Source organism: Phaethon lepturus, unplaced genomic scaffold, assembly GCF_000687285.1.
Source record: "Phaethon lepturus isolate BGI_N335 unplaced genomic scaffold, ASM68728v1 scaffold29890, whole genome shotgun sequence".
Classification (NCBI taxonomy): domain Eukaryota; kingdom Metazoa; phylum Chordata; class Aves; order Phaethontiformes; family Phaethontidae; genus Phaethon; species Phaethon lepturus.
This window is the reverse complement of record NW_010510261.1, coordinates 1-23,375: the sequence shown is the minus strand read 5'-3', so window position 1 is coordinate 23,375 and position 23,375 is coordinate 1. Positions and strand designations below refer to the sequence as shown.

At 45.3% G+C, this 23,375-nt stretch overlaps 1 protein-coding gene across 1 annotated transcript; it reads right to left on the bottom strand.

Moving 5' to 3' along the window:
• Positions 1 to 3,256: 3,256 nt before the first annotated feature.
• On the bottom strand, positions 3,257 to 19,687 carry TBCEL (tubulin folding cofactor E-like). The gene is made up of 7 exons (XM_010296420.1): positions 19,555 to 19,687; positions 17,159 to 17,298; positions 13,816 to 13,997; positions 12,496 to 12,752; positions 9,575 to 9,701; positions 9,010 to 9,126; positions 3,257 to 3,863 (listed from the first exon to the last, which is right to left on the bottom strand). Exons 1-7 carry the CDS (start codon positions 19,685 to 19,687, stop codon positions 3,545 to 3,547), a joined length of 1,275 nt encoding a protein of 424 aa, XP_010294722.1. The 3' UTR covers positions 3,257 to 3,544.
• Positions 19,688 to 23,375: the final 3,688 nt, after the last annotated feature.

Genomic DNA, 23,375 nt, shown 5'->3' with positions numbered 1-23,375 from the left:
GCAACGAGCGCCATTAGGTGCGGTTCCTCCGAGCTGCTCCGAGCCACCATGGGCCGCACGATCATCTGCCACCGGGGTGTACGCAACTCCCAATAAAGGGGGTTACAAACCCCACTGAGGAAGCAGAAGACAGTCGTCACGCCATGCATATTTGTTAACATTTATGGTTAAGCGATCCTCCCGAAACATCTGGTCAAAACACAAGATATTCAATAGGAATGTATCCAAAAACACAACGGCACAGCATCTAATCTCAATACACGGAGCCGTGCGACACTTTGGTATATAGCTGCAACCCAATTCCTTCCGAACCAGGTGCTTTTCCATAGCCTGCCCGCAGCAGACTTTTCTGCATGAACTTGCACGAACAACAAAACTGTTCTTGACAAAAGTAGCCCTCGGATAGAAGGACACGAAAGCTAGAGAAGCTTGCAAATCTGTTTTCTCAAAGGAATGCAACAGAACCAGGGACCTTTCGCTAAAGCAGGTTTATGTCGACAACACTGGGACGCAGCCCCTCATGACACTGCATCGATTTAAATCAAATGGCCCACCCTCTCAGGACCCTTCCAGATTCTCGGCACCCACGTCAGCCCAAAACTCCCTCTCTCGCTGAGAGCCTTCCCCTCTCTCCCCAAGACATGGTCCCCTGTTAAGCGGTAACATGGCACACATACAAGACCCTTTCCCAAATGGTATTACAAAAGGAAAGTGAGCCAGCTCGGGGTATTTTACCACATTGGTTGCGCGCCATTTGGCCTTACGTTTCAAAGTCAATCATCTAGATGCATAAACTGTCCCTGGGTTTTGGACGTGACTCTTTCTCCTTGGGAAGCCAACCAAGATTTTTGGTTTCCACCCCACGACTGCTCTGTTAGTGGCGCAGGTGAATGGCTTGAGAATGTCGTCCAGAAACAACCTTCCCCTGATGAAGGCGATACTTGTATCATGACTTTTGCTGACTCGAAGAGACCAAGGGAGCCGGTTTGGGTGTTAGCACCAAATCCCCAGCAACTACGTGGCACTTGGCGACCTCGTATGCCAGTAGGTATTCTCTTTTTCCATCTTCCAGTTCCCACCAGCTCCGCCATAAATAAAAGCATGATTTACTGACAGTTCTGAGCTGGAGTGGCAGCAGCAACGTTCCCTCTGCGGGCAGGCTAACCTTTTGTGGGCAAACAAACTTAAAAGCACATACTTGGGTCTTCTTTAACATTCCAGTCAATTCTTTAATGGTCTTTGTTTATTTTCTTCTCTGAAATCAAGACATTTAATTGTGCTGAGGAAGTTGGTCAATAGTTACAGCATCTCGTTAATACCAATTACAATGCCATAAATATACCCACATAGGCAATTACTGCGCTATAGAATTAGGTCAGAGATACTTTCGCATCCCTGTCGGTCGCTTACCTCTGACACTGCAGCGACTGAGGGATAACCTACTTAAACTGGAGGTCAAGGGGAGAAATAGGCTTCTAATATTAAACAACCATATCTTCATAAAACTTTGTTTTATAACAAAATATCTTATTAAACACAACTTTTCCTATGCGTACGTATGTATATATCATACAGAAATGTTGGCTTAAGAGTTCTGCTATAAGGCAGCAAATGCCTTTCTCTGCCCAAATGGAAAATACATCTTCAGTAAAGCTTTAGCTTATAAAAGCATCATCTTATGTTACACTGCCGCCATCTCCCCGTTCTTTTGTTTTACGGGTACACACGGCTCCGCAGCTATGTGCCGCGGCCTCTATGCTACCTGTGGCGAGTCTCGCTCCATTCTCTATTGCTCATTTCATCGGGGCCAGGAGATCAACATTTTTGGCAGGGGGGTGAGGCAAAAATTAGTAACTTGTCTTAAATCCTCCCATTTTTAATCATTACTGGATGCAGAACTACTCCCCTCCGAATGGTTCCCACATCCTGAACCTGAAGACTACAAGATAATACTTCGTCCTACCCCACCCCATGATCTAGGTAAAATATGAAGACAAACACACAACTCCAAGAATATAAAGGAGCTCAGCGATGCGGACAAAAGCATCATGAGAAAGAAAGTGCACGTGGGGATAAGGGAGCATTTCAAAATTAAGGTTAGAAGTTCATGTGTAACTAGAGCTGTCGCTGCACAGCTTCAAAAACTCTTACACAGCTGCTTATAACTAGGCAATCTCAAAAGTCTTCAGAGAGGACAGAGGAACAAGGGAGGACACAGGAAAGAAAAATAAGAGATATAGAGGAAGGAGGGTTTCATCACACGAGAAAGGGAATCTGCTCTGCAGTAGAAAACAGGGGCTAATTTAAGCAGCAGCACGTGATGCCTACAAGGAGTGTGGGAGGGGGGAGCCAATGCAGATAGTGAAAACTCGCTTTACAATAAACGTGAGTCTAGTTGCTTTGTTACTAGTCTTCTAGAAACTGATCCGAGCCAACACATTCTCCTAGTTCGGACCCTAAGCAGGGAGCCCACAGCCAGGGCCCCACTGGGGAAAGTGCTAGGTTTCGTTTCTGGTGCAACAGCAACAAACACAAACTTCAACTTTACTCTTATTCCCTCCCTGGAGAACAATTTTAGCCATTCCACTTTCAGTACAAACTGGTACAAGGTTTAAGTGCATGTTGGAGGATCTCTTCAGCATCGTGGGGATGAATCACGGCCAACAGGGGAATCTGCTCTTCAACCCCTCTTCGACCTGTCAGTCCAGAAGCCCTTCCAACGCAACACCCATCCACTGCCTTCCAAAATTCACTTTGCAACGCACACGACAAGGGTCTCTCTGCCTCCAGACTGCCAGTGCTACAGGTTGCAGACAGTGTGTGAGATGGGTACAAAAATTAAAACTTTTTTTTTTCCCAAAAAAAAAAAAAAATCACAATAGGACAGCGTGGATATAGAGTGTGCGTTTTGAAAATAAGTTGTTTCTTTCTAATAGGGTCTCTTTCTTTCCCCCATTTTGTGCACTCCTACAAACCAAACCAATGGTGTTAAGTGGATGCACTAAATACCTGAGCTCAGAATCAAGCACAATACCGTTTTAGATCTTTTCAGTGAACTCGAGCGCAACAAAAGGTTGAGACAGCACCCAGCTGCAAAAAAATACTTCAGCAAGCTCGAGCCACAGTCGGATAGCTAGGCCAAAGGGCACTCTGGTGGAGCCAAACCCCCAAAAATTTAGAAAAAGAAAAAAAACAGGTCAAATTCTTCTCCCTTATAGGCCCTAGCATTCTTTAGCTTGAACAACTGACCATTCATGCCAAATCACGAGTATACCGGAGCATCGGAAAAAAACGTCAAGATATTGCACACACTGAAACACACGCACTGAAGTCAATTGTCACCTCAAGGTCACCTGCAGTGGATGGCGGGCATGGTTCAGATCAGGGCACTCCCTGCGGGCCAAGAAATTACCTGCTACAGAAACGCAACCAAACCTCGACCAACCTACCGAAATAAAAACCTCGCAAAAACTCCTTAATGCATGTGTGTGGGTGTGTGGGGTCAAGTGTGTGCACGTGCGTGCACTCACAAGGTCAAAAGAGGCTATTTCATTCTGGGCTCCACATAAATTTTATCTCCATCCCGAATGCCATAAGAATGCAGTGCTCGCGAGCTGTATTTCATCTCCTCGGGACCAAAGGGAGCTTCCTGGTCCAAGTAGAAGAGCAGCATGTTGCTTGTTGACAACTGCACTACAGTTTTCAATTGCTTCTTCAGTTCTGCCACAGTCTGATCGAGACGGATAGACATCTCTTCCACTTTATCCTGGAAGTGAACCTCCACCTTCACGCTGCTCTGTGGCCGAAGATCCACGACTGCCAAGGGCTCCAGCTTCCCGTACTTTGTGACCAGCTCGTGATACCTGAAAAATTAAACAAGTCCAGAGTTACGGTACAATTGCTGCTCGGCCAATGCAAGTTTCGCAAGTCAGTTTCTGTTTCATATTATGATACTACCCCGCTTCAGCTGCAATCATCCAGGGATGCTACGAGTCTGCAAAGTATAAACGAACATCTGCAGGGAGAGTACAGTGACCAGATGACAAGAGAGTTAGCGCAGATTCCAAGGCGCGATCCATCTAAAGACCAGAACTCCTTGACAAGAGCTAAAACCAGAACCCAGACAGCAATGAGCTGTCCTCATCCTCCATGTCAGTGACTAGGTGGCATATGGCTCTTCCAAAACATCTCTCAGTTTAACTGGCGCTTCACTCAAGGTGGGAAGGATGGATGAGGCTCCCATGAGTAAAGAACATTGCTGTGCTAGCATTCAAACCCCTTCAGTACGCGCCTCTCTCCATACAAGTCTCTCACCCAGCAGCGACTAAAGGAAAACCCCAGCCACCCTCTCCATTTGCCACCGACCTCTCATGCTTTGGGAAGCTGAATGTTCCTCACGTGAGGCAACATTCACCCTGATTCAAGTCTGATGACCGGAACAGCCATCCATTAGGAATAAATCCGGATGATGCGAGTCCCTTTTTCTTCCCTGCCAGCGTGACACTTCACAAAGCACACAGTGTTTCTCAAGCAAGATGCTAAAAAGGAGAAAATAAAACCCAGAAAGCCCATCCGCTTCACTCACCTCATCTCACAGTCCCCAAGTTGCACGGGTGCGCATGCACATTTCGCATGTGGCACCGATGTGAACCTGAGCAAGCATCTGACTAGGGAGGAGGCATCTAGCAGAGGAAGGTGAAGTCTTCACTAACCTGAAACGTTCTGGGTTGACTGGTCTCAAAACATCTTCCTGAACAAGACTGAGCAGCGAAGCTCTCTACTGCGTTCCCACAATTTCAGGAACCCCACATGTGGCTACAGTGGGATTTAGAAGAAAGAGAGGATGCTATACTCACAAGGCTCTATGCCTCCTGCTCCAGTGAAAACACTTCACTAAGAAGTGCCAGAACCAAGCTAGCGCGCACACAAAGGATACAGCCCTCAGTCTAGATCCCCAGTATCTGTGGCTTCACAGCCTGACCGATTTTCAGATATTTCTGCTCTTTTCCAAGAGGTCAGCTAGGTCCCAAATGTTACACTCCACTGAGCACAGGGTCACCAAGATCACCAAATCAAGGTGAGCTGCCACACAGTTTGGAAGCTGACAACAAACAGGGGACTTCTTGCCAACTGATCCTTCACACCTACTCTAAAACAACATGGGAATTTTACCAGGAGAGCCACGCACTCCACTATCACTTTCTCCATGGAGCCAAGTTCTCTGACTGTCCTTCACAAGGTCCGTCCCGGGAAGCCATCCCCTGCAATGGACAGCCTGTCTCACCCTCCCGCCGCCTTCAGCCAGTATCACTCTGATCAGGCAAGGCTGCATCTCCCCTGCCTGTCTGGGAAAGAGGCAAAACGGCAACACAGAACACAATGTGATTGAAATGACAAAGACCGAGAGCGGCTGAGGAAAGGTAATGTTTCAGAGGCTCTCTGCTAAGCGCCATACAGAAAGCTCTTTTTGTTCCTGATCCGAGTCTGAGCTGAATGCGATCAGTGCTGTGTCATGGCCCCTGTTGAGAGATGATGGGAGCTGGCAGGCTGAGTGACCCCAGGGAGGCCTGCTGAAGGCAGGAATGTTCCTGGAGAACAGCAAACCCTCTGTCTGCTGGGAAATGAGGTAAGGGCCACAATGCACTAGGATTTCCCCAGTCTCATGGACAAAGCAAGCCTTCACCATGGCAAAGCGTCCAAAAGCAGGCCGGTGCCCTGTTCTCACAGTCACCTGGGTGATAGGATCAGGCCTATTTATTTGGAAAAGCCATTAGTGCTGAGAGGAGACAACACACTCCACATATTTTACCCACCGGGCTACTGTCCACAGTAAGAGCGAGCACTAGCCAATGCAGCGTTGACAGAGAGGACTTCTTTGCAGCATGGTTTCTGCTGCAGACCAGCAACTATTTCTCATGTGCTGACCAGAAGTATTGCCACGATTCATGCACTAAGGGAAACTGCAGTAAACAAGGGCTGATGGTGGAGGAGTATAAAGAGGGGGACAAATTTCAAGCAAGCTGAGAGAGAGAAGTAAGTACCGTCAGTGGGCTAAAGTTACCCAAATGAGCGCTGTAAATATGCAGAGGGTCAGGCAACATTGTCTTAAATTTTCTCACATCAAGGAAAGGCAGAAAAAGCTTCACAGCCTGCTCCTCATATGCTAGCTGCAGCCTGCAAAGAAAGTTAGGAGTCTGGATGACTGGCTTCCCTCAAATCAATAAGGATGAAGGCATACTGCTCATACGGTTCTTTTGTACCCCGATAATAGGCACCCTGGAGACTTTTCTAATCACCCCTTGCAGCCTGGCAGATGTTGGCTGCCAGAGCAGAGGATGCTGAAGAGCTGAGCCAGGCTAAAAGTGTCTCTGATATTCTGCAGATAAACAGCAGACCAGACAAGCAGAGGACTCATTAAAAACCCACAGACGAAAAGACGTCACTCAAGAAGACAGCCAATATTGGATTGTACACTTGGCGCTCCTTTCTACCCCACGACATCCAGAGAGAGAAATTATTCTTTCCATTTCCCTCTCGTTCCGATTCCTTCGAGATGCAGCCCATGAAGACATGCAATGCAAGCAGGGGGGTTTGCCGTGAGAGAGCATGCCATTCGCTTATCGCACGCTACACCTCAACAGCTTTGAGGGGAGCTGCTTGTGCTCCCAAGTTTTCCGTTCCCAAGTGCATCCTCTTCCTCCGCTTGAGGTGGCACTGCAATGCAGATGCCGTATCCCCAGTAACAACATGTGTGTGTCCTGATTAGATTCTAATTACAAACCACCTTCAGAGAGACCACACCAGCTTTGGGAGCAAAGAAGAGGAAGCTTTAGCAACAAACACACACAAAATCCCTCTGCAAAGAATGACAGGTTTCCTTCCTACATAGGGCTGCTGCATACGGGTCCAGGAACTGAAACCTGGCACTAGGGACACTCTAAACCATCTACAGCCTCTTTAGTAAATAGTCTGTAGCGGCACACAACTCCTCCAGAACAAAACAACCCTCTTTAGTAGCTGCACAAGTCTCTTGGAAACACTGCATAGATGAAGGGATTCAGACAAAGAGCCCATTGACCACGAGAAGGGCAGTAACAGTGTTTGAAGGTCAAGAAATCAGAGGGGGAGGTAATTCTCCTGTATCTTACCAAAACAGCATAGAGTTAGCATGTTGGTCAAGATCCCAAGGCTCAGCTTTTTTGAATGGGTGGGATATTAGTAATTTCGTACATAAGCCCCCATCTGAAAACCGACTCCAGTTGTGTGCGGTATTGTGTACATGTGGGTACACGCAGCCTGTTCCCAAAGTCCACATCCTAACAGGAGCATCATCCGTGTCTCAAGCTATACCCCACTGCATCCTTCTCAGCAATATATGGGTCCTGGACACGATATCCAGAGATGCAAGTCCAGCGGGAAAAGATTCAAAGCCTGCCAGCTATTTATTTATCTTCCCTCTCGTGCACAAACCTTTCCTCCCGAGCTCAGGGCTGCACAGCTGTTCCACAAGGATCAAAGGGCTGCTCGCACCCTAGCTCCCCTCTGAGGCTGCCACCAAATACACCACTTTCAACACGAGGGCCTGCCTTGCCTTCTTCTGGCTGGTTTTGCAGGTCAGTCCAAGCCCTGTTTGCCAAAGGGCAGGACTGCGCTGCAGCTGTTGGGCTCAGCTGCCCTGTTATTATTCTCCCCTTCTAGAGCCACGAACACAGAGACATGAAACACTTTTCTTAAAAATAAAATGTTACGGAAAATAATCCATTCTGGGAGCAGCACCATGAGCTCGCAGTTCCTGTCTCCCCTTCCTTTCCCCTGCATTCTCTGCCCCTGCTACTATACCTTCCAACATTTCCTTCCATTTTTCTGCTTCAAGGGCTTCTAAAATTACAAGCCAGGACTTGTCCTCAGAAAAAGGCACAAGAGGGGTCACTAGCTGTCTTGTCTCCCTGCCTACATTAGTACCTTTCACCTCTGAATTGACCCCAGTTCGCCTTTAACAAATACTATAATCGCTGGACCTATTAGTATTCATACAAAACGCCATGCCCTCATTCCCCATTCCAGCCTTCCCGTGGCCCTACTGTATTGGCAGGCCGCATACGCAGTGCTTTCCAAAAACAAGACACATTTTACCTATGAGTTAAGCTGGGGGAAAAGCTGACCAGCCAATGTAAACACCAGCCAGATTCCATTCAAATCTTTGTCATCCGTACTGGGCCATACCTTTGACATTCTCTACCTCAGTTTGTGCCTACTTCTGTCTGTCCCCCCAGACACTCACACGTGCTCTTGTCCTACCCCCTTTCCGAAAAGAAAGGGCTATGAAGCTTTGTTGTCTGAAAAGCACATAGGGGTTCTAGGGCAAAAGGCATGTAAATGCAGTGGGTTGATGCTCCATGATCCTTCCTCAGCCCATTAAGAAGCAGTAAGTAGATGCTGGCACAGAGAAGATACTGACTGAACAGCATCTGTCAAAGTTCATTAGTTTACCAAGATTAACGGATCATTGGGCACACTTTTTTGGCAAAGAAAAACTATCAGACTTGCGATTTGCGGGCCTGAAAGTGAGGGGACAGCTTCCCGTTGCCAGTCACATTCCATGCACCAGATGTTCAAGAGAATTAGATGCCCGGCCTGGCACCAGAGAGCACAATCTGTACTGGCTTTTGGGGACTCCCAAACACAGGTGGATTATGAAGCTAGCCACTGAGGAGGCCAGGAAGCAATGAAGATCATGAACTGAACAGTCACATTGTTAACGGCACTTGATGCGGACACTTTAAGACCAAATTTGACACTGAAGTGATTCTCGAAGTCATCAGACAACACTCTAATGTAACGACATTAACTAAAACAGATTAAGGAAGGCAAGACAGGAGGAAGGCAAGGGATGTTTTTCATGGAACAGTTAGCCCAGATTTCCCATGTAACATCATCTGTTCAGTCACCTTTCCTTTGCCTCGCTGTCCTTCTGTCACTGCTCTCCATTCCATGACAAAGAATTCATACCTGAATGGGACTTCCTCCTCCGGGAACTCCATGTAATACCGGATGAAGAATCGCTCCGAGTCCTCTCGCTCCCCATCAGCAACGATGCTTCCGTTGAGCTTGACAATAGATGGCAACCTGCATGCAGACACCAAGAAATACAGTCAGCAAGAAAAGAAACCCGGACAGGGTGACCACCAAGACGGTCACCATCAAAAGCTACGTGCCACAACATTAACACCAGGAGAATCCTGACAGGTAGCTCACGCCTCGGTCCCCTCGAGAGAAAGGGGAAGTTCCACGCAGTTTCTCCAAGAACACTCAGAACTAAGCAGTTTCATTTCACCACATATATGCATCGTGTGCACAGGCATGTATGAGACTCAAAACATTCTCTGAGTAGAGAAGTTAGGCTTAAAATTTCCACTACTCTCACTTTCCCCCCCACAAAAAAAAAGCTCAAATCTTTCTGAGCGGTGAATTAATACAAAACCCCATCTCCTAACAGCCTCTTCCTCCGATTACCCACTCCCAGCCGTTCATTGCCGTGTAACATTTCTGCTGAGCAGAATAAACAAGAACTGACCTGGCTATTAGCAGCTTCCTGCGTTCCTCAGTAGTGTAGGACTGCAGCAAAGGGATTCCTAGCAATTTCACTTCCTCGAGCTTGGGAAAAGAATTTAACTTGTCTATGTCTTCCCAGCAATGCAGACCTGCTCGGAAGAAAAGACTTGCTTTAAGAAACACAGATAATATATCATGTATCCAAGATAATGGGACACAGCCAAAGAACATACGTGACAGGCAAGCGTCAGCTGCTGTTTCTTTTTGCTTTTGAAGTCAACTTTTTGCTCATGATGGGCTGCAAAAAACCTCTTTCATTTGCTTACACGACAGAGTAGTTTAAATTCTCTCATGCTGTTTTGTAAGTTTAGAAGGATGATCTCCATGGCTGGTTAGGGAGCTTAGTTTTTTATGGACCATTCAGTCTTTGGCCTCACTGCCAAGGACTGACTAGCATCAGTTATGATGGCTGCATCTATAAAGGGATGCTGCCTTAAGAAGTATTAAAGTTATCGGGACTTCTGTCATTCTAGGTGTCGCTAAATAGCCATCAAATGCCTTTACCTCACACACATGACCACCTTGGGTCCCATTTCTGCTCACGACCCAATGGTAAAACAGTCCCAGAAGCCATCCAGCCATTTAATGAAAAAGGCTTTAACTCATTTCAGCCCCCTCAAGCCTTGACATTGGGGATAACAAGGCAAGCAGAGAGAGTAAAATAAAAAATCTGAGAATTGAGCAATAGCATAGCCCTGATTATGTGGCGAGATCAACACTACTGGTCTTTACTGCAACTGTGGAAATGTCTACCATGATGCTTTTCCGATGACTGTTCCAGAAGCTTATGCTGGCAACACCAGTTAGAAAACTCGTTTCTTTGAACAACATTCAACAGCTTCACCCACACAGTACAGAAAAATGTAAAAAAACAGAAAAATTATCAGTTCAAACAAAATCAGGGTCTCATTTCAGCTAAGCCTGTCAGGAAATGCCAAGTTCAAGCCCAAACCATGTATCGTAACCACAACTCAGACGAAGGGGCTCTTTTCAGAGCAGAAACAAAACTCCTGTATCACAGCACTGAGTGCAAGGTGGGCAGAGAGAGTTTCCTTTCCCTGTAGCACTTGAAACACCTCTGCCAAGGTCACGTATGCCTAAAGCCATACTCTGGGTATCAGAGCATGGCATCAGCCACATTTACAGACTGAGTACAAGTTTGTGACAGAAGGAGAACTCTTCCACTTGATCTCTGGGCAAGTCACCAAAGAGTGCCCAGTACCTCTCTAGATCACTCCACTCTTCAGAGTCAGAGGGCAAAAAAGCTCTTGTACCTGGGAGAAAGCTAGTGCAGAGATACGACTGCCTCCGAAGGAGAACCTGCTGTCAGCCACGGCATCCTCCTTGCCAGGAAAATCTGTTCACCCCCTCAGGACCCCGTTGTGCTACAACTTCACTAAAAACCATTATCTTTAGCTCATCCCTGATCTCCACTAAGCTAAAAGAGCCTGCAAAAAGAGAGACACCAGTTTGGAGTCTTCACGTGATAGAATTTTGGAGTGCAGCAGCTTTCCCTTAAAATAAATAAATAAATAAATCACTGCTTTCCCTTAAAATAAATGAATGCATAAATAAATAAATAAATCGCAGCTTTCCCAATAAATAAATAAATAAATAAATAAAACTTTAACATGCTCTTTGGGATTTCTATCTGACTTTCAGCTCCCAAAACATCAAAATGTAATACAGACTCTGGACTTCTCAAATACCTGGCATCAAAATTGCAAAACTGCTTACCACAGGAGCACTTGCTCCTCAGTGAGACAGGTCTTTCAAATCCAGCTTAACAGGCTTTTCTTCTTCTAGTTAGCTTTAAGCTTTTATTATAGGGATTCCTTGATGCTTACACTGCAGAGCATGTTAATAAAGCACCTTCTACCTTGGCTAACACTTAGCTGTCACTTGCACAGCATATAAAGCTGTAAAGAACAAAAGATGATGATGCATTAAGTCCTGCAGAACAACTTCTGGCGCATGTGTCATCTCACAAACACGTCACAGCCCTCACGAGCTGCCCTGCAACTCCCCCTCTCTAAGTGCGGGGTGTCCTTCCCAATATGCCAAATGCTTATTCTCTTTGTGGAGCGTTGGCTGAAAATTCTCTGGGGCTTAAGTGTAAAAGCAGCCAAGCATAACTTGTGGTGAGCTTCTAACAACCGAGCAAAGATGATGGACAGCTTTTGCTGATGAACACTCGGCTCTTACATGCCACATACCTACACATGTGCTCATTTTACCCAAGATAAACCAGGGAATAAAAGGCAAATGGGATTCTTTCATCCCCTCCACTGCCAGACATTTATTTCTCCTTCTCCAGCCAGGAGCACCTGAGGCAGGGACAGGAAACAGAGGGAAAATACTAATGTAAAAAACCTTTGCCAGCTCATTTTGAATAACTGCCAGTCCATGCTACTCTGACTCATCTTTTAGATAACGACTAACTACCAAAAACAGCAGGTAAAGCCCACAGAGACACACAAGTTGATTTCTTGCCTGTTTTCCTCTCCTAACGCTACATTCTTTGGGTCAGTGCACTTCAGTACATCTGCTTGCATGGCCCTGCATTAGCACCGTTAAGAAACTAGAGTTCAACATGATAGGTCTGTTGGGACAACATTTTTCAACAGTTTTCGATTCTGCTGAGAAGCTGGGATAAATTAGGAAAAAGGTCACTGGGCATTTTCATCTCTGCTACAGCAACAGAACTATCCCAAAGGTTTAGGCTCCTGACTGCTAACACAGGCCTACGAAGCAGTCACGCCAAGGCCAAAGTTTCAAAGAGCACAAAGCAAGTATGTTTTCCATCTACTCAGGAAGAGAGGCTCCGATCAACCGCTATCGCTTATGCTAAGAACAAAAAGCATACTGTTTCCAGGCTCTCACCTGACTTGTGCAAATTGATGGATCGCAGGTTGGGGAACAGCCTTGCTAGGGAATCTTCCGACTCTTCAATGGTTGTGAGGTTGTTGTTAGCCAGAATAAGCGTGTCCAGTGATGGAAACATAATTCCCAATTTTCGAATTTCAGTCCAGTCTTGAAGATTATTGTCAGTTATGTGGAGTAATTTGAGAGACTGACAGCAAACTGGAGAACAAGACACTGTTTCATAGTCGTTAAGGCACAGGAAGAGCTCCTCCAAGCTGCACAGGGGAAGAAAGATCATATCATCATCTCAACATACCTTGAGAAATGGCTACCCTCTTGGGTACAGGGACAGGCATATGTGATTTTAACATGACTTCCTGTAATGGCTCTTATGTGATTTGAAACCTTGGTAGAGAGAAGACCTTTGAGCACTCCAAATGGAGTGTTCCGACTACATCTCTGCTCCCATCTGAAAACTTCCTCCACAGATGAAAAACACCTCTCCATGTTGCCCTAGCATCCCAGTATTAATTGTATAACAGATTGCTCGGGGTGGTGTCCCACATTTGTGCCCAACAAGCCACCAACCCAACTCCAGTGGTGATTGGTACCTGCTCTCAATGCTCACTGCTCAATTTAAAAAGGTGTTTTTATACAACAGAGATGACTTTTTTTCCCTGCATCACTGGTTCTGCCAAAGATTCCCATTAAACAAAGATCAGGTCCCACTAAGTTTTCAGACAACTAAACTAGCTCTCCTGGTCCCAGGGAAGTGTACACTGGCCACAGAATATACTTCTGTCGTCATCTCCACTTACAAAGCTGTACGAAGAGGAATCTGTTATTGAAATGAAGCCACGGAGGACATTCACAAAAGCAGAATGCCACTGCCGAGGCGGACCGTGGCCAAGCCACAGAAATCAACACCTTTGCACAGAAAAGCACCATGAAATATTACTTGACAAGTGGCCAGACCCTCACACTTACATACCATCCAAAAGCTATTAGGACAGGTATGCACTGCACCATTCATTCTGCACTGACTCAGAGGAAAGCTCATCACCTCCTACGTTGTTGGGGTGATTATCCACCTCTGGTAATTAGATCTGGATGAGAAGCCTCGGGCTTTGCTGCGCCACACAAGTTCAGCTTTTAAGACAAGGTAAAGCATTCACCTGGCCAGTTTCCCAAGCTCCCAAAGAAAAAAAATCCCTTTTTTCTCTACCGATCATGTTTGCATCCTCACATCCCTCTCAACCCTCACCATGTGATTTGATAAGCCAGCCTTGGCCTGCGTGCAGCGAGCACCCCTTTCTATGCCCAACTCCCCATGCTTACTCCGGTAATTCCTGCAGGATTGTGTGGACTGTTTCCCAGGAAGCTTTGCTGTTGTTGAGCACAAGTTTGCGAACACCAGCGAAAGACCCAGCACACCTTCTCTCTAAAACGGACAAACTGAGAGGGTTGGAACTCAAGTTTAGAAACTCCAAGTGGGGAACGTTGGACACAATTTTACTGACCTAAGTGGGGAGGGAAAAAAAGAGAAAGAAAGAAATGCGTATCAGGCAGTAATCGGACCTCATGCAATAATATCCCATGTCCTAAAAAGGGGCCCTTCGGAATCACCACAAGCCAAAGAAATGATATGGGGAAAAAAAATAAGACTTCTTGATAACTACCTGTAATTCATACTCCAGCTATTCACTGATCTAGATTGATCGGTTAATTGCTCATTCACCTCAACAGTTCATTTAATTACACTTTCTGAGCAGCTTGATAAGAGAAAGACAGTCTCTTGGGAGAGGTCATAAAATCCACCTCAACACCAAGCTTAAGTAGCAGCACGTTACAGGAGCCAGCAAGCCATATCCCTCTTTCATCAGGGGGGCAACAGGCACATCTCTTGAGTTTACGACCGACACTCTGATCACTTGCTCAGCTTTCCACTGCTCCCCACTAGCCACAGACTGCCATTTTGCCCAATGTAAAAGACAGACAGAAGCTCACTGTACACATGCAATGAATTTCTTATTTGATTCCATTAGTCTGAAAACAGCAGCTTTCTTACAATCAATCTAAATGTTCGGGTCACTCTGCTTGGGGCTGCTTTCTCTTTTTGTGCATACAGATGCACACCTGAGGGCAAATTAGCAGAGAGGTAAAGAAGAAAGATCAAGAAAGAGAAAGAAAAGCCAGAGATGACAACTGTACAGCTCTGGAGCATGGGATACATAATGGACTGTGTGATCAGCGTAGGTGCTGACCTAGATACTGCCAATACACAGAAAGATATGGGAACAGATTATTTAGGTGATCAATTTGTAGTCACCTAATAATGATTAAGTGAACAGAGCAGCCAGGCAGCACCAATTCGTAAAGAACACATGACATCAATCTAATTTTCATTTTTGACTGGGTAACTGATTCAGTGGGAAGTAGTATAAGGGAATGACAGCTTGATGCCATCCACACACCAGTGGCATAGGCAAACTGGGATAGCACTGTAAGTTAAGAGTTCAACACAGAGCTAGCAGACACACTGAGGGAGTCTTCTAGCAGAATACCATTCGTTATGTTTTCAGTGACCAGAATAATTCAATGCCATGCGTTTTCTTAACCTGCAGGTGACACTAAGGTGGGAAAGGCTGCCATCACATTGTGGTACAAGGCTAGATGCCAAAGCAAAGCCATCTGGAACCTGTAAGATGGAAGTTCAGCTCAAGGACAGTCAGAGTCCTAACATTCAGGGAAAAAGACATTCATCCAGAAAATAATTACGAGTCAGAGAACAGCTGGCTAGAGAGCTCCACTCAACAAAGCGATTGGGCTGGGAGGAGATGGGGCAGGCCATGACACACACAGGTCAACAACAGGGCCCAGCTGCTGGCAAAGGGCAACTGTCTCATGTGCAGGTTGAATTCAAATGTTGCGTAAGTGATGCTGGAGGTAATTGGTCTGCCTCACTTCGCACTGATGAAGCCTCATCTTAGGCGATGTCATGTTTTGGGCACTACACCTTAGGAATGAAGTAAACAAACTGGAATGACATCAGAGCAACAAAAGCAACACAGGATCTAGAAAAAAATGGCCTATGATGAACTGGAAGAACTGGATTTTTTCAGTATTATACTAAAATAGGAAAAGGAGACACAAAAGCTCTTCTTCATGGACATAAAAGGCTGTCATAGAAGGAACAGCAACGAATGCTCCTCTGTGCCTGCTGAGAGCACGGCAGGGAGCAACTGTCTTAAATTACAGCATGGGAGACTTAAGTTACATAGTTTAGACTACAAGGTTATTAGCTAAGCATGGGAACAAGCTACCCGGGGATCTGGAATCCCCACTGCTGGCAATTTTTAAGAGTCAGATATTTATCAGTTGTGGATGGGCTATGAAAACTTAATCCCATCTTGGAGGAAGGGGCCAAAGTACATGGAAAGCCTTTCATTTCCCGCTTTGCTGCAACTCACGCAGAAGCTGGCAAATTGTGCCATCCAGGGTAGCCTGAACAGACTGAACAAATAGCAGGGTGCAAGGCCTAAGTGCCTGCGAGTGACAAGCGTATGTGCAGCTCTCCCAGCTACTTACCAGACATGAGGTCAGCCCCACTTAGAGTAAGAGGCAGAAGAGGGAGCAGAGAGGCAGCACCTCATTACCATGGGAAGGGGCCTTTCAGGGTCAGAATAAAACAAGTCAGGAGACACCATCCCAGTTCTTAGCAGATATGCCCTCAGCACAAAACCATCTTCCCTGCCTTTACTCTCAACAGACAAGCCTAAGATCTCTCTCCCGCCCGCTGAGCTAATAACTTCTAGGCTAACACAGAAATAACAGGAACAGGGAAACCTATCCCACTTCTGACTTTGTAATCCCTGTGCCGGAGCTGGGACATTTCTGCAAACGCTGCGTTCACTACCTCTTTAAAGACACGGGAGTTTGATGACACAGAAACACATGATAATTTTTATGTTGCACACCCTGTTCATTTCCACATATTTCCAACAATAAACACAACACAAAAGCAGAGCATAAGCCAGTGAGTTATCATTAACAACACTTGAACAGGTTGCAGTTGTTTTACTTGGGTTACATTACATTGCATTTATCTCGCATATTTTGTCCAAGCGCTTCACAGGATTTTACAGTAGCATTTAGCATTAATTAATGAGGCCTCAGAAATATCCTTTGAGGTAAATGTTATTAAACCTGTTTTGCAGACAGGGAAACAAAAGCAGGGAGAGAATAAGTACCTTGCCCAGCATCACAGAATCAGTGGCCAGGCTGGGAATCAACTCCCATTCCTCGGACCTCCTCGGTTCTTACTCTGTTATAACTGCACTGCTCATTAACCTCTTGACATTAGAAATGCCAGTTCCAGTGCTTTGCACAATTAAAAAAAAAAAAAAACCATATATAAATATATATTTGTCACCTACAGGCCAAGATCATAAGTCATGAGGTAAATGGACTGAAGTGCCCAAACAGATTAAATTCATTATGTTTATTGCTCAGTTGTTGTCAAAGTAAATAAGCATTAGCTTCAAAGATGAGAAAGAAGCCACAAAAAATGGAAATTTCTCTCCTTTAAATGAACGAAATACCCTTATAACCTGCAATGCACTTGCAGTCATAGTAATAGCCATCAAAGTTATTCAGAAAGATGCACGTGTAAGCATTTTACCTCATGCCAGTCTTCCAGTTTATTGTCAGAAAGATCTAGCTCAGACACGTGAGCACAGAAGGCAGCTATTTCATTCTCATCCCCTGCACAGGTTATGCCACAGCTGTTCAGTACTAGCACGCTCGGAAGGTTGAGGCGATCTGAAACAGGGGAAAAGACACCCTCTGGTCAGCATTGCATTGCTTAGTTACAGAAGGTAACAACAAGCACAAACAAACATGACATTCAGCAAAATACAAGATCTACCAGTAATTCCACAATTTACACCTATTTAAGGATCTTGGGATAAACATGGATTTTACGACAAGTGACCGACATCAATCAAGAAGTCTTCTTGTGTCTAAACATGAAGCACCACTCAGTATCAGTGCTCTTCAGCATTTCTGTCCACATCGCAGTGAGGACGGGCCAGTCCTTTGTAGTTTATAGTATGTCTCTTATCAGTTCTTGCCAGAACTGACACTCTTCCCCAGGCATCTGCTACTGCAGATAGGACACAGGACTAGGTGGACCGTTAGTTGCACCAAGTCAGACTGCCTTACCCTCTTGTACTTAGCCCACTTGGCGTTAGTAACAGCAAGGATGTATTTAAACATTTCTTCTCTAAGCTTTCCCTTTTCAACAATGTAGAACGTTTAGCATTCTGACATCCTGGAAAAACTTAGATCTCTACTCTGCCTTTTACGTTTCTGCTTCAGTTTTGCTCTGGTTCCTCCTCCGGCAGGTAAATGTTCTCGCAACTATTTCACAGACAAGGACTTGCATCGCAATCACAGCCTGATTTGCTAAGGCCAACATATGACAAAGTTAAAAGTTGTGGATCTGTAACAGGAAACCATTTCAATGCAAGAAATCCACATTTAGCCAAGCCATCAGTCTTAGACTCTTTGACATACAATATGGCTCTCCCACCTCTGCAGAATATCAAAATCCATTAAAATTTAACAAGATTTTTCCTAAAAAGGTGTGCCTTTTTCTCTATCCTTAATACTTGACAGCTACACGACCAGGAAGGGATTCTAGCAGCAGACAATTATCTGGAGCTATCAGAGTTTTCACGTTTCTCAACTCACTAGCGTTCAGCTTCTTTAAAGGGTAGCATTGTACTTTGGGAATTAGTCGTGACGTACCTATAAGTCACGTCTCGGTCACATTTTAAGACTTACAAACATGCCCTCTTTTCAGCATCCAAACAGCTCAGGTAAGCAGGTGCTCACACACAGGAGAGAGGGCATTGACTGAATATTCCATCAGGCCAATTTTCTGTTCATGTTAATTTTGAGTGACGCAGTACATTTTATCCTCAACTGAACTTGGTCCCTTTTTTCTCCTCTGTCAAACTCAGTTACTGTAAACTTCACTCAGCTGACTTCCATGGCTGTTTTCCCCTTTGGGGATGGTTAGGATACAAATTGACCTGATGGAAATTTAAACTGCTCTCACGGACCAAGATGGGCAAGAGGTTACACAAAGAAGGGGCAGTTCTGCTGGGATAAATGTGCATTTCAGACTCATCCGTACAAACCATGAACCAAACGCTAACATCAGAGCGTGAGGGAGACTAAAGGGTGTCAGATGGATCCAGTTCAAAGAGCAAGAAATAGCAACACAGATTCTGCAGTCTAGGAGGCTCAAGGACATATGTGAGCAGCACAGCGCTTCAGACACACATCCGTCTGAAACTCCCCCATGGCAGCAAGGTCAGAGGCAAAGGAGAGAGGGGATTTTCTCCACTAGGTCAGCATAAGCACTGTCACACAGCATTTGATGCCTTGAAAAGAGAGTCAAAGCAAACCACAAATTTGAGTCACTTGTCACAAAAGAAGCCTAGCTGGAGATTCAACGACTCATCGCTTGGCTTGAAATACGGTCCGTTCCTGTGTATACTGGACTCCTTCTGTACCTGCAGGCATTGATGCAAGTTATGGCACTGTGTGACACCACTAGTATGAGGACCAACCTCAAATTTAGATTGAGTGTTGTGTATTTGTTAAGCCACCTCTGTCAAAATACATGTTGTTGCAGCCACTAATAAAATAGTTAGCATCACGAGTCTGAGGAAGATAAGCTCCAGGGACTGCTGAACCCTCAAAACTCAGCACTGCACACAGGGCCTTATTTCCATCTTTCATTGACAGGATTCTGATTCCGTTATGTTGGCAATGACAGGGCTAGGGAAACTTGTTTTTTTTACAGCAACCGGTTCAGTCACTAGATCAACTTTCTTTGTTAGATCCCAGTCTCTCAGCTCTTCAGTAAGAAATACATTATAATACATCGTGATGTTTCTTTTTCTGCTCAATTCAGGGCAATTCTCCTTTCAACATAAGCAAGAACAACCAAGAAACTGATCCCACCCAGAACCCCACAGATGCTCAGAAACACCAGAACCCTACCTTTCATAGGTGAACCCTGTGGAGTTGCTGGAACATGCACCCCCATACCAGGTCCACGACGATATGGGAAGTTCTCAGGGCTGTATTTCTCACAAAGAACTTGCATGAAACTCCTTCCGCTGGGCTGGTCCATGCTCCCTTCTTGGACTTCTAGTTAATGCAGAAAAAAAACAGAGCGTGTAAACAGTCAGCAACTAATAATCACCTCCAGTAGTGGTCCTTGGGAACACAGGACAGAAAGTGACCAGCCAGGTCATGAGTTGTACTTCTTCTGAACTGCAGATTAGTCTATCAGGTCATATGTCAAATTCAAGATTACAGTAAAACATTACCTGAAAAGAAACCAAAGTCAAACAGGAGGCCCAAGCTACACAAACATGCTTTCAGTCATACAATTACAGCCCAAGTACAAGACCCCCTCGCCCCACATGCTCTTCCAGGACAGTTCCCAATACGCTCCATGCCTGCAAAAGGTGACTTCTGTACCCCACAAGACGACTGTGAGATATTTGTAGATATTGTTGAACACATTTCCAGGGCAGCAAGGGGGAGAAAGAGCAAAGAGCTGTTTATGAGTAACAGAGTGCTCAAACAGCTTCTTCCATCCTGTAACTTCCCTCTTCTGTAACTCAGCACTTTCAGTCAAGATCCACTTTTTGGATTGGGGGGGGGGGGGGTAAGGAAAAAGAAAAAGGACAGCTCCCTAACTGTTTATAAAGAAACACTACGCAAAGCAGGTTATGGTTTGCTTTTTTTAAATCAGGCCAATACTGTAAAGAGCCCGGGGCTCAACACGCTCTGCTAGCAAGACTTCCATCATTTGGCCCACAGGGTGTCATGGAAATACTTGACTTTGATAGTAAGCTCACTCAGGATATCTCAGGGCTCTCACCTTCACTGACAGCAGTGGCTCATTCAAAGCAAGCTTTGGCCTCAAAAGGAGCATCATCATTCCTTCTCTGACATTTGCAAAGAGCTACACTTCTTCTGTCCTGCTTGCAAACCTGGGCTTCCAATTAGTATACAACTGCTGTGTCACAAAACACTCTCAAGCACATATGTGCACATCATTTGGCCAGTCCAAAAAGCAAGTTTTGCCAATTCAATTTTGCAGCTGCGTAATGCATCTGGAAGATAAACATGCCCTTCATATCTACGCATGTCACAGAACGGAACAGCGCAGGAAAAAGGACTTGCTACATCGCGGGCTGCAGACCTGCCTAGAAAGATATCAAGTGTCAGCTGGAAGTACACTTAGCGCAAAGATACCACCATGGTCGGCATTCGGCTGTACTCTAGGTGGAACTAAGCCTATCTGTCCTACTCTCCTGCATGTACTCTGAACTTGGTATTTTTTGGTTTTCTGGATAATAAAGGAGCTGAGCTTGTACATGCACAAAGAAAGGGAACCACATTGTTCCCAGGATTCACAGAGGTTTTGTATCCCAAAGCGGGGCCTGCTACCTGCCACGGACACAGACGAGAGATCCGCATCTGCCCGTTCTAACAACACAAGGCACAAATTTGCAGGAATCAACTGCAGATTTCCTACGGCATACAGTTAGTCACAGAGCAGCGTTTTCACTAAGTACCACATATTTACCTTTCTGGTATACTAGCAGAACGCAGCTCACACAGATACATACATCTTGCACATAAACCTGCACCTCCAGGACTCCTGGTGGAAACCTATACTTTTGAGTTCACAGTGGGGCTGCATACATGTTCAAAGCGATGTTGCTAACCAATGCCAAATTAAAGTTTCTGCCTACTGCCATAAACTTTCCTTCGGATTGATTACAGGCAAGGATAGGTATAACATCCTGAACAAAAGTGATTTAACGAAGGTTCAGGTTCCCTTTGCTGAGAATCACCTGTTTAACAAGGTCTGCTTTACTTCTGCATGAATGGACTACCTAAAGCACCTCTATCACAAAGGACATTGGTATAAAAAGAAGGAAGTTGACTGAAACCTGCTATAATTATTATATTATATATAAAGTTTACATGTCACAAATAGGGACTTAAAGGATAGGTCTTACTTTAAAAAAAAAAACACACCTTTTTCAGTCCTCAACAACTTGGTTGATTCATATCTCAAACTTAACTTCATGTCACTAGTCTCTCTAGAATCGAAAGAGAAATCCTCAAATAGGAGTTTGTGTTAGGAACAAGGCATTTGATCTTATGCTAAAACATTCCGCATGCTGCAGGAACAATTTGCATTGACAGCCAAAGCTTTAGGCTGAAAGGCCTCATTCCAGAGTGGTTTGGGAGCTCAGTACTATAGGACAGACAGATATGGCTTTCAAAATGCACATTCTGACCTCCTGGTCTGGAAATTCTGGAACTCCCCCATACATAAAGCTTTCTGTCTTTCACACTGCTTTTCTATCACCTCCCTTCCTCTTTATTCCACTGAGCAAACATCAGCTGGAAGTTCCACATCAGAAAGTCACCTTAATATCACACTAGAGGCAAAAATCTGTGTTTCCAGATACAGTATGAGAGCAATCACAAACTGAGACAAAACCCTAATGACACTCATGTTCATGAACTTTGAATCACAAGCATTTTCTTTCTCAAGCTTTACTTTTGCACACCAATGCCACAGCCAGATGACAAAAACGTCAGGGGGTGGACAGTCACCTTTTCCACTTCCCTTCTTGTCAGATTTCATATTCACTATAATCATCTGTCATGCACATGGCTTCTCTGAATCGCTACAATTGCTTGAGAGCAAGTATTAACAGAATATGCAAAGAAAGGATGACACATTTCAAGTGAATGCTGTCGGTACAAGGGCAGGACAGGATGATTTGCAAGGTGCGCATTTCTGAGTGTTTTCCTACTGACGGCCCAAGGAACAATTCATACCCTAAAATAACTTTGGGTTTTCTAAATGACAGCATAGATTGCAAAAGACATGCTCAGTCTTTGAAAGATGACAACAAATAGTCTTTGTTGCCTATATTTAAATGCTCCACTGGAAGGCTGTGGCCCCAGGGACAGACAACATGGCAAGGGTCTGCAAAGAAGAGCATGACCCTGAATTGAGATCCAAGGGAAACCTAGCGGGCTGCTGCAGCTGATGAGTGAAGTGAAAGGAGTACACTAGAAACAACATGAAAAATATTTCTATCCCAGTGCTGTACAAGGAGAATCCAGAGCCTACAAGGAGAATCAGAGACCCTTGAAGAGAACTACATCATTAATGACATTCGAATGCATTCAGAGCAGGTCCTAACCAGTCACACACCTAACACATTTTTACATGTTTGTATACATGCAAAACAAAGAGTAAGGAATGGATGCAACAGAACAAACATCTGTCTAGTAGAAGTTAGTACGTCCTTCTCCTAAGACATGATTCAGGGAAATTATTTTTGAAGTGGTCTTGATAGACAGATGAATGATTACTATCAGGGTAGACAGGCTGGCCAGGGCAAGCTGCCCAAGCATGCGAAATGCTGTCAGGGAATTCATTAAAGCAAGCACAACTATTTTGTTCACTCGCCACAGTACCACGCTTCTGGAAGCGACCAACACTAACGGCAGGGGCTGTGGCGAGGAGATCGGAAACTGCACAAGACACCAGGCATGCCACGTAACATGCTTCTGGCCAGGACTCCGGCATAATGCTACGGAACCAGCAGTCCCCTCAGGAGCTGCTGGAAAAAACTCCACTGCAGAAATCGGCCAGGAGCCCACCAGTCCGTTCCTGTGTGGGCTGGTGGGCCCCACGGCGGGGTATGACAGGTCGGGTTCCCCGGCCCCGAGCCCCCAGAGGCCTTCCCCCGAACGCAGCAGCCTCCACCGGC